The 12,372-nt window shown below is 48.5% G+C and overlaps 1 protein-coding gene across 1 annotated transcript in view; it reads left to right on the top strand.

The window, feature by feature from the left end:
- The window catches only part of IQCA1 (IQ motif containing with AAA domain 1), a 117,483-nt gene extending 111,625 nt beyond the window's left edge, over positions 1–5,858 (top strand). Inside the window, exons 18-19 of the mRNA XM_036320861.1 lie at positions 177–415; positions 5,337–5,858. Coding sequence (XP_036176754.1) covers positions 177–415; positions 5,337–5,468 — 371 coding nt within the window. The 3' untranslated portion in view covers positions 5,469–5,858. The remainder of the gene's footprint in view (positions 1–176; positions 416–5,336) is intronic.
- Positions 5,859–12,372: the final 6,514 nt, after the last annotated feature.

Here is a 12,372-nt window from a genome sequence, read left to right as displayed (position 1 = left end):
GTGTGTTCACAGTTGTTGGGGGCAGAGAATAAGGGTCGAGTTGCTCTATTTAATACAAGGTGTCTCACACCCACAGGAACCTGAGCCCATCCAGGCAACGCAGCTTTATGCAGAGAACCGGATTAATCCTGCCTTCTCTGTTCTCTCTGTCTTTCCCACCGTCTCTGAAACAACAGTTTTGTGGCAGCAAATCATTCAGCGCCATGGAGGAGTCATTACGAGTGCCTTGAACATAAGTTGCCTGGCGAAGGTCACCGATGGCTTCACCCAGGGGCACATCGTCCGGGTGGTGAGGAGTGTGCTCACTGACCGGAGACTCCGGCAGCAGCAGCAGAAGCCGCTCATCGCCATGGAGTTCATGGGGGCTCTCAGCACCATGGACCCCATATACCAAGAGGAAGAAGACAGCTTTAAGGTAAATGGAGCCCATAAGGTCTCAGGAGCCAACCCGCCCTGAATGGCAGGAATTTGAACTCTGCCATATGCAATGGAATTTGTGGGTCACAAAATCTTTCCATCCTTAGCAGTAAAACATGTGCCTTCCAAATTTTAAGAACATCATGGTCCGTGATCTTATAAATTAGCAGCCAGACTGCAGAATTGAGTAGCAGCATCAATACTATTGGGTTGATACACACACACACTTGCACACATGCACACATGGACACACATGCCTGCACACATGCACCTGCACACATGCCCTGTCTTGTTTCTCACTGGTTTTTACTTCATCTTTCAGGCAGTGGAACAAGTCTTGCATAGAGAAGACCATTCCCTATATTACAAACAATGCTGTTTTTGTCCCATACTTGCCATGGTCCACTTGAATTTTCAGGCACCAGCAATCGGAAATCACACCTATTAGGAGAACACACCAAAATTTAGTTTTCTAATGTTTGAATACATTCTGAGATGGTCAGACTTCCCTAGATCTGGAGGAGACTTGGAGAACCAACTCTTCCCAATCTGTCTTCTATAGGAGGAAAGGGAGTCACAGAGGCTATGTCCCTCCTTATCCAAGCTCATTAGCAGCCTGCCCCCCGAAGCCAGGCAGCGGGCACTCCTCAAAGTGCTTTTCATCCAGAGGAATGCAATGTCCTCTTTCTGGACCTGCACATAGTTCTTGCCCGACTGGGAAGACAAGGGAGGAAAATGATACCCATGCAGTGTTGCCCACCCTGATATCAGCCACACCACCGTTAGAGAGAGGATCTGAATTCTCCCTCACCACAGGCTCTGGAGCTTGAGATAAGGAAAAGTCCCTCACACTGTAACCCTGTCCCACCCACTCGAAAACTGTTTCCCTCCTGCTTTGCCACGAATGCCTCAAGGAAAGGTGGGAAATAGTCACAATGCTGATCCCCTGGAGGATGGCCTGGCACGGTGCTTGGCAAACTCTTCCCATACAGGCCCCGACAGCAGCTCTTTTAGGCTTTGAGAGCTACGCAGTCCCTGACACAACTGTCCGATTTTGCATCATGGCGCAAAAGCATCCACCCACAGTAGATAAATGATGGACATGGCCGGGTTCCAATAAAACTTTATTTGCAGAGACAGGCAGCAGGCCAGATCGGGCTCATGGGCCATAGTTTTGCTGAGCCACGTGCCAGCAAAACTGGAAAAAGATATTTCCACTCCAAGCTGAGTATTTGCCAGGCATTTGCATTCCTATTCTTGTTAACTATTCAAGCCTTGCTGGTATTAATGATAAATATTTACCCTCTTCAAGGGATATATCATATTTTTCTCTGAAATTCCAAATTTTCTTTTCCTTTTTTCTAAAATGTCATTTTCTTCCTTATTTGGAGGAGCCAAGTTTAGGGTGATAAAGTACCTATGCATTCTCTGAGCCGTGTTTTCCACTTTGCAAAATGATCCCTTGGTTCCTGGGGCCCAGTAACTACCATATAACTGATCATACAACTCAGGAGAAGTAAGTGCTACCATTTTATACCCTGGGATGAGAACACATAGGCTTCTCACATTCGTTCTTGGCATATTTGGTCACTTCATTGTTTAAGGAAACTATATCATTTTACCACCATCTTCCTCCCCCCCCCCCCCAAATTCACTTCTGCTGCCCATTCATAGCTGCAGGGCTGGGCGCAGTGCCTGCCCCATCTGCCTGTTCAACAAACTTGTTTAGGGGCAAGTTTCCTGAGCAGATAGATAGATGGAGTGGCCCTGTCACACTCTTGAATAATGTGACACTGTGGCTATAGCTGCTTGTAACCAGCCGGTCACTTCTGTCCTGAGAAACCTGACCTGTGCTCTGACAACGTGTCAGACTGAGGTCTCACGGAGCCTCCAAACGCGTTGTCCCTGCTCCGTAGACATGATGGAGGAAGTACTGAGTGGTAACAGTGTAATAATCAGAATACTGTTAGCTCATACATATTGACTACTTATGTGCCAGACACTCTATAACTCATTTAGCCCCCTATTTTACAAATGAGGAAACTGAGTGATGGAGATATGTGGGAGGCGGAATAGTGGCCCCCCAAAGACATGTATATCCTAGTCCCTGAAGCATGTGAATGTGTGAGTTTACCTGGGAAAGGGAGATTCAGGGAGGAGGTCAAATTAAGGTTGCTAAGTAGTGGACCCTACAATGGGAAGGCTATCCTGGCTTGTCCCTGGGAGTCCACTGTGATCATCAGAAGTAAGAGGAAGGGATCAGAAGAAAGAACCAGAGAGAGAGCAACAGGAGAAAGACTTGGGTGCCCAGTGTCACCAGCTTGAGGACGGAGGGGGGCCCACAAGCCAAGAAAGCGGGTGGTCTCTGAAAACTGCAGAGGGCAAGGGAGCTGCCCTCCCCTGGACCCTTCAGGAGGGAGCACGGCCTGCAGACCCCTGATGTCAGCCCAGGGAGACCCATTTTGGACATCTGACCTGCAGAAATAGAAGATAATGTTCTGTTTTAAACCACAAAGTTTGTGGCACTTTGCTACAGAAGAAAAAAAAAATAAGCAAGAGTCAAAGGGACTTTTGTTCCAGGTCACACAGCTAGAAAGGAGGAACTGAAACGCAAACCTTATTCCAAAGCTAAAAGCCAATTCCATTACCCATATTCTCTACTGTGTCCCAATGAATCATCACCTAAGTACTTGGCCACCTCCCCTTACATGTTAGCCAAAGTTCAAAGAAGGATGAGAAGATCCCCAAGCTCCAGAAACGAAGAAAAGTCTCCAATGCAGGAGCAGTCAGAAGCCTGGTGTGCAGCAAAGAGAGAAACAAGGCACAGAACACAAATGAGACTGAGTCGTGGCAGATGAAGTAGCAGCCCTGCTGCGTCTGTGGCTGGCTCTCTGATCTCCCCATATCACCCAGGAGGACCCGCTTCCAGACGCCATCAGCATCATTATAAATTCTGCATCTGGGTTGAGAGGCCTGGGTAGGAACAACTGCAATACTGCTAGGGGGGAGGAGTAACGAGAGAGGAAGAGACCAAAGCAAACCCTCCTACTCAGAATGCATCTGAAAATCAAAATCCCAGACATTTTAGGAAATCTAATTCTAAGCATAATCTGAAAAAACTGAAATTTATAAATGCAGATGTTCAAGAAAATAAATGAAGGCGTGACTTTCCATTAGAGGTATACACAAAGTTTTGAAACAAAGATGGAGAAATAGAATAAGAAGAGATCATTATGAAAACAATTGCAAAAAGAAAATGTAGAAATTAAAAATATAGTCACTAACATATATGGGGAAATAAAAGAGGTATGAACTCTAGACTCGACATGGTCAAAAGCAAATTAGTGAACTGGGGCATGGTCCTGGGCACTGCCCAGAAGGCAGCACAGAGAAACAAGAAGCTAACACCTATGAAATGTAATCAAGAGCCTTTAAAGGCATTACACCCATCTAAGAGAAGATTTTTGAAGAAAGCAAGAGAAGAAATAATTTGAGGAACAATAATTTTGAAGAAATACTAGCTGAGAATTTTTCTGAACTAACGGCATGAGTTTCAGATTAAAAATATACTCCAAGGGACCAGCAGAACAAATAAAAATAAATCTACTCCTACATCCATTATTGGAAACCTGAGAACAAGACCACAGACCAGTCTTAAAAGATACCAGATTACCTACAAAGAAACAACATTTAGGAAGTCAGACAGCTCTCTGACCACAATAGATGCCAGAAAACACTGAGGTCATTTCTGCAAAGGGCTGCGGAAAAACAACTGTCAACCTAAAATTATATCCCGCTCAGCTCCCATCCAAGAGACAGGAGAAAATGACATCTCAAGACATACAGAGACTGAGGTAGTTTCCCACTCACAGCCGCTTCAGAGAGCAATCTGAACATAGTAAGTAAATTAAAGATGCTCATGACCTGCAACCCCAGGAATCCTATTTCTGTGTATATGCCCTAGAGACGTTTTCTCATGTGTATAAGGAGATATGTAAAAGTTGTGAATTTCAACATCATTCATATTAATAAAAAATTGGAAATGACCTATATGTCAGCAACTAGAGCATTGATAAATAATGTATAGTATAGTCATTCAGTGAAATATTACTACTACAGCCCAGCCGGCGTGGCTCAGTGGTTGAGCATCAACCTATGAACCAGAAGGTCATGGTTTGATTCCCAGTCAGGGCACAGGCCCAGGTTACAGGCTCAATCCCCAGCCTGGGACTTGCAGGAGGCAACCGATTAATGATTCTCTCTCACCATTGATGTTTCTCTTCTCTCTCTCTCTCTCTCTCTCTCTCTCTCTCTCTCTCTCTCGTCTCTCCCCTCTGAAATCAATAAAAATATATTTTTTAAAAAGAAAGAAATATTACTACTACAAAGTTTATAAACCAAAATGTTCCTCAGGTTTCAAACAAAATGTGAAGGCTGAGGAAAATGCCATCACAGGCCCGAGTGCAATTAATTAACTGCTTTGTTGATATTTTGGCTCCAATATTCCTGCCATGTTTTCAGTGGTCTCCCTTAGAGTGTTCGTCTGATATCCCATGGTGCAACACGGCCACCAGTCCAGCTTCTAGCAGCTTCTGTGCATCAGAGGGGCCATTCACAATAGCAAGAAAACCCACACCCCGGAATAGAGTAAGACCCCTGGGAGACAGGTGACTTCATCAGCAAGCGCTGTTGGTTAGATTCGGCCTGTGGTTCTCTGAAACCATTAACTCCTTGAGTAGAAGCCCCAAATCGTATAGAAATACCAGTGACAAAGAATTTGTATTAAACATACATTAAATGCCCAAAGTTTAATGGCAGCTTGCCCCTTCCATCTTAGCAAGATCTTCTCTGTTTTTTTAAGAGTATTCCAGTGCATTCGTGTCATTTTGACATTTTCCTAAATATTTGTTTTGTTTCAGAACTGGTATGCCAAAACCCCTATGGGTAAAAAGCGTGCCTTGGCAATGATGGGAGGGAACACAGGAACTGCAAAGGATAAAGGACAAAAGAAGGGGAAAAAAGAGAAAAAGGAGAAAAAGAAGAAAAAGTAATGCCTTTCTGAGGAGCCATCCTTGAGTCTCTCTCGGGGATGATGGTGGCCCCGACTCTCCAGTCTGAAGAAGACCCATGCTGATGTCGCAAGCTCCTCAGCCTCTGACTCGCTTGGCTAGACCTTTGCTGGGCTGTACACCAGGCTAGCTGTCCGTGGCAACTGTTTCTAGAGCTTGTAATTGTTCCTTAGGCCATGTGAAGTTTGTACATAACCAAAACTCAGCCTTCACACTCCATGACGTTTTCAAGTTGGATCCTTCATCTCATCAGTACTAGTTGCCAAATTTAAAATTTGATAGTTAGGAAATACTCTAATTTGACAACTAGTAAGTAACTAGAATCAATTATGAGAACACTAGCTTTTTATTAATCCATATATAATGTATATTCTCTTGCACATATTTTAATAAATTAATTCTTTGCTCTATTAATAGACCTTTTATAATGGAATAAAATTCTATTGTCCTTTAACTGACTCAGTAATTTGGTTGCTTGAGCTAAAAACAAACAAAAAGAAAACAAAACTTTAAATTTAACTGTGTCAATCTTCTGACTTTGAAGATGGGGAAACTAAGACCCAGAATCATACAGAAATAGAATAAGAAGAGATAATTATGAAAAATATCATAGAAAGCTTAGAAGTTAAAAATATAGTAATTTATATAAAATGAAAAAAATAAAAGAGGTATGAACTCTAACTAGACATGGTCAAAGAGCAAATTAGTGAACTGGAAGACGGTCCTGGGGGAATTAGCCCAGAAGACAGCACAGAAAAATAAAAAGATAAAATCTATAAACTACAGTTAAGAATCTTTAAAGACATTGACACCCAACTAACAGAATTCCTAGAAGAAATATCAGAGAAACAATAATTTGAAGAAGTACTTGCTGAGAATTTTCCTGAAGTAAAAACATGAGTTCTCAGACTTTTAGAACATTGGGACTGAAGTAATTGCTCTTTAGTTCCCTGTCTACTACTCTTGCAAAGCAACGGAACAGTGGCAGGCCAATGCTGGATGAAAACTATGACATAAAAATAGGATAAATGTGGAGAAGAGAAAACCTAAATTAATAAGTAAAATAAATTTTTTTAAAGCTGAATAAGAAACCAAATAAAGAATAGAAAAACAAGGATTCAAAGGGAAATTTGAATTTTATATGAATATGAAAGGAGTGGAAGATACACCCATTTCTCAATTGTGGTGAGAGCACAGGAAGGAGACTCACATGGAGATGGGATGAATGTAATTTGAGATTTAGCTCTACCACAGAATGTGGTACAGTCCCCTCCTCTGTAGACCACAGTAGATGTCACAGTTTTCCTGGATTCCCAGGAGGTTGGGATTCAGTGCTCAGAACCACCAGTGGTTCCAGGTATCTCCTGGCCACCAGCACATGCCCCTCAGCTGTGTGTGTGCGGGAGACCAATGCCGTGTAGGACAGAGGGAGGCGGCCGCAGGCCACATGCTCTGGACACACCTGAGCGCACCAGGAAGCACCCGAGTCTGTCCTCGGAACAAGCGCTGCTTTCCGAGGGCCCTGCCATGGACTTGCCTCTCACACCACAGGACCCCAATTTCAGGACGGTGGGCCTGACCGCCCCCCCTCCCCCGCCCACTTCACACTGTCTCCGGCCAAGGCCCAGAGTGACCCGAGAGAGAGACAGACTTAACACCCTGACCTCAGAGAGCAGTTTGGTCTCTCCTGGGCAGCGGCACCAACACCCTTCCCATCATTCATCATGGGAATCAGACCCAGGGTTATGACCCAAGAAGAGAACTTCAAGACTCTAGGATTTGATATTCTTTGCAAAATAATAGGATCTGGATAATAAAAATGGAATATTATAAGGAAATGGACATTATGAAAATGTTAAAAAGTAGACAATACCATTGAACTTGGTCTCAGTTTAATAACAAGTATACTTTATCAGAACCCATACAAATCTGCTAGAGCTGAATAAGCGGTCATTAATAACAAAACTTTAACCGAGGCTTGGACTCTGGAGCAGCCCCACCCAATAGGATTCCTGCAGGGGGGACGTGGTCTGGATCTGTGCTGTCCCTTGGGGGTAGCCAATAGTCCCGTGTGGCCATTCAGAATTGGCACTGCGGCTGCTGCAACTGGATTTATTTTTTAAGTTAGTGATCATTTGCATTTAAATCACTACATATGGCTAGTGTGACTGGTGGATTCAAACATGGAACTTGAGTCTTAAACATTGAAAAGATGGCCTCAGTATTGCCCCAGCATGCTTCTTCTCTCAGGGACCACTCATATTGAGCTGTGATCACACTGGTAGCGCTGTCTTCTCCCAGCTGTGACCGCGTGCCCATTCTATAGCTAAGTTTTCTCGCCAGGTTCATGGGTCACGTCAGCCAGCCCCACCCTCTGGTTTCCAAGGACCATGATGTTGCCTCCCTCCCCAGCGGGCTTTGCCCCCTCCTCCCCCTGCCAACAGATGCCACCGACTCTGTGCTGACCAGACCCCCTTGTATGTCAGTACAGACTCCACAAGATTCTGACAGGCCACAACCCAGCACCTATGGCATTTATATTGTGAGGGCGGCAGGGATGTATAGATATGTGGACATATACAGTCACAGAGACATACATTCCACTTTTTATGCATAAATGTAACATGTCCTACCCCCTTGCTCTTTTCACTCAATAATGTATCTTGGGGGTTGTTGCGTATCCGCACCCAGATTGGCCTCGATTTATCTGAGCTACACAATCCCCCACTTTATGGAAAGCGCATAACCGATTCGGCCAGGCCCCTCCTGGGCAGACATTTAGGTTGTGCCCACCCTCTAGTTCTCCTGTCAATGCCACAGTGAATTCCTTTAGACATCCTCTTTTGTGGGCATGTACAGGGAGGAGGATCTGCAGGATACATTTCTAAAAGTGGAGTTACTGGGTCAAATTACCTGTGGATTTTTAACTTTGGCAGCTCTGGCCGGACTGCCCTCTGAAGAGGTGCTCCTCACGGCCTCACACAGGACAGGTGCCTCTTCCCTCACCACCCATGGGGCAGGGTCCCTGGAAGGGTGATGCAACAATGGCTGCGGCTCCCTGGCACTGACACGGAGACAGGAGAAGCGGCAGCTCTGATGTGAGACGAGAGAAGGGAGGAGCTGGCGTGGGGGGGTGGGGGGGGAATGGAACCAAGAAGGAGAGACGTGCTCTTCCTGGAGTTCTGCCCGAGTCCGAGCTATGCTTGAGCCCTTGTGTGACAATTAGCTCCTCTGGAGCACGTTCTTGAGTGAAGAGGACAGTAATTAATGTCATTAACCCTCGTTAATGGAGCATTCAGTGGAATGAAACCTGATGAGAGTGCAATTAGAACTGGGGGTGGGGTCGGCACTCCCCGCCCGGGGACCAGCTGGTTCCAGGTCCCGGACCCTTGGTGGCAACGTGCTCCTGAAGAGCTGCCCGAGACCCGCGGCTTGAACACCTCCACCCAGGACTGGCACCGGCAGATCACCCGACGCTGAGGTATCGACGTGGGAGGCTCTTCCGAACATACGCCCACGCTCGCCACAGAGGCAGTCACTGTGGTAGGTGTCCCTGGCTCTTCACGGGACTGACACCAGGGAACCCAAACCACCGAGGGGCGTGGCCTCTGATGTCCTGAAGGAGGGGCCGTCACCGCGGTCATGCCCCTGACGTCATCACCCGCAGGGCAGGGCATCGGCTCGGTGATGAAAGTGAAGATTCTGATGGGAGAGAGGCACGGGCTAGTGCCAACAAAAGCAGAAGAAGCAACGGCAGACAAGCTGGCAGCCACCTAAATGGTGAGATTCGGAAAACCAAAGGGACGTGGGCCCAAACCTGTGTCTCCAAGCACCAGAACCTTCCCCGTGAGCATCAGGCATCTGCCGCACGGCCTGTCGGTGGAACCCGACAGACTCTCTCCTCCAAGGAGCCCACGTCCCCACCCAGTGGCAAGCAAGCTCTTTCTTTTGGCCTCAGGACTCAGCCTCTTAGAAATTAAGTCTAGTGTTAAGCAAAGGCCAGTCACCACCACTCTCACCCTGGCGGGCTCTGCACACACCACGTTTTCTACGCTCACGCATTCAGCCTCTGCCTCCCTGGCTGCTGCGAGGAGAAAACCAGCCAGGACCCGGGCCTTCCGCACAGTGCCTGGCCCACGCTCTCGGCAGCCCTGCGGGGGCAGGTGCTGTAAGCGTGGTCTCTGTTGTCAGGAAAGGCCCTCGCTGTGCTGCGGTGACGGAGGGCCCGGGAGGGGAGCTCCCGCCTCCTCAGGGCCTGGGCAAAGGGTCCCTTGAGAAGCAGGTGAGGCACAAGCTGGGGCCTCTCTGTGGGGACCCCCACCACTCTCCATCTCCAACCCTTTCACTCGCTGTTTCCCTGTAGGGACCCTGAGCCCCTTAGCTGGCCTTGCTGCGCCCTGTCCTCGGGCTTCACCCCAGGCTGACTGGGAAGGGAGACCAGCCCAGGAGCTGGAAAGACTGCTCTAGAGTCCTGGAAGCTGGACTGTCCTGGTTCACAAACCAGCCTTGTGACCTTGGACCCGTGCAGTCACACACATGAACACACATGCATAGCCATGCAGGCACATGTATGTGCATGTGTGTATACACACCACACATGCACAATACAAATGCATAACATACGCAACACACATATACGTATGCAGACATATACCTGCGTGTACACATACACACATGCAACAAATGCACACTATACACCACATGTAAATGGGAACACACACAGATACAGGTATACACACGTCCCACTCATACACCCTACACAAACACACATATGTAACAAACATACACACATTCACATGCACACACACACTGCACATGCTGCACATATGCCTCCCACAGCCCCATTTCCTCAATAGAGCTGACAGCATATGCCGTGGCCGCAGCGTCCCTGAGCCTCAGGCCCACCGGGGGCCATGGGACCAGAGCAGCAAACGGAGGATGCTCAGCAGGTGTTTCTGGGCCCCAGAGCGCGGGGGGCAGGGGGGGCGGTGTTTACTGTCTACACCTAGTGAGTGTGCGCTGAAAACATCCGCTTCCTGCTCCTTGGGGAGTCGGGGAGACTCAGCTGCAGCAGGAAAGGCTGACGCAGACCCCGCTGCCCCAGCTGCATGGGGGTGGGGGCCAGGAAGGGCCGATGCCGCTGCCCTGGAGAGCAGCCGAAGTGCCTCTCCACCAGAAACCAAAACCACTATCCCCACTTACACGCAGGGCCCAGAGAGGTCAGGGGCCTGCTCAGAGGCACACAGCTGCTCTGACACCACAGGACAAGCACAAGATTTGGAGGAAGGAGCAAGAAGGAGTCTGTGTACCTGGTGATCTGGGGCTGGTCCTGTGTTCCCCGGGGGAGCCGTGTGTATTTCCTCCTAAAAGATGGGGTGAACTCCATAAAGGTCCTCCAAGCTCCAAGTTCCTGTGGCCCCGAGGACAGAAGCTTCCCAGAGATGACAGATCTGAACATCCTTACCCCCACCTATGACCATGACCAAGGTCATCATTTGTGATAAGGGAGCCACGGCCAGGCTCACCACACCTCCCAAACGACTGGGCTCCAATACATCCTGGAGGAGGCTCCCAGTAACACCGGGCAAAGTCCTTCCCACGCCCCCAAACGTGCAGCCCACACACAGCCATGGAGCCAGCGTGGCCAGAGCTTTCTCCTGAAAGAGGCCAGACCTGGTGCTTCTGGGGAAGGTAAGCAGCAGGGCTCAGAGCTGGGGCGCCTCCCCTTATTTTACATCCCAGAGTGACAGCCCTAGCGCTGGAGCCCTGTCTGGTCAGAGGTCGCCTCATCTTGGAGGGCAGGGGCCACATGTGTCCATGACACACTGACTGGTCAGAGCCCCAGGGGACCCCGTGGTGGGGCTCTTCGCACCAGCCTCGCCTCTTGCTGGCGCTGCATAAAACATTTTTTAAAACTATGACAAGCCAGTGCAAATTCAAAGAAAGGAAATCGCCATCTGCAAATGGAGGCTGGGCCATGACAGCGCCACGTGTGAAAGGCTGCTGGCGAGACAATGGCTTTAGATATTCCTCGGATTTAAAAGATGTAGCAAAGCAAATTCTATAGCATCTCCGCCTGCTGCCAATTTTAACGTTAATTTTTGTACTAAAACTTTAATCTCTACACATCCTCAGAGAGCTTATCTGGAATCCTAGGGTGAGTTTTTAAAAAGTGGATAACGTGGTAAACAATGAAAAATGTGACTTTTAAGGAATCGAGCAATGATGAAAAATGTAGGAAGCAAGCACAGCTCAACAAAGGTCCGGAAGAGGACATGATCGCCCTACCAGATCCGAGACCAGACACTCAGGGGAGAAACAGGAGGAGAGGCCACCCTTTTAATCACTGGACACCCCACCTCAGCCCCGTCGGCAGCCACTGTCCCCTGCAGGCCTGGCTGGGCATCATGTCACACTCCAGGCCTACGATCGTGTGTCCACGCACCCAGGGAGCTAAAGGGGGTCCCTAATAACCCCCCCACACACATTCCTGCCCAGCTGCCAACCCCACGGTCTGGCTGGTGCCAATTTCACATCCTCTATGTGGTCCTGATTCTGAGCCCAGGTCTGCTTAACCGCGATCATCTCCTCCTGCCACAGCAGCCCTCACGCCTGCAGGACCCCCAGGCAGTGGGAAGACTGGGTGCAGAGCAAGGCCACTGGAAGACATGGGACCAGAAGGATGTGACGATGAAGGGCCAGCCCAGAGGTGGGGGTGCCAGGCAGGGCCCCACCCCCCACCCCCCACCCCGACTCTGAGACCTGTGGCCTGCGATAGGGACAAAGCTGTGGACCCAGACCTCAGGCAGTCCCTACACCCACCGTGATTTTGCAGAACCACCCCTTGCAACACTTGTCCGCTGGGTGTGGAGCAGCAGGGCCACCT

Source organism: Myotis myotis, unplaced genomic scaffold (assembly GCF_014108235.1).
Source record: "Myotis myotis isolate mMyoMyo1 unplaced genomic scaffold, mMyoMyo1.p scaffold_m19_p_8, whole genome shotgun sequence".
NCBI classification, from domain to species: Eukaryota; Metazoa; Chordata; class Mammalia; order Chiroptera; family Vespertilionidae; genus Myotis; species Myotis myotis.
This window is presented reverse-complemented; position numbering and strand designations above follow the sequence as displayed.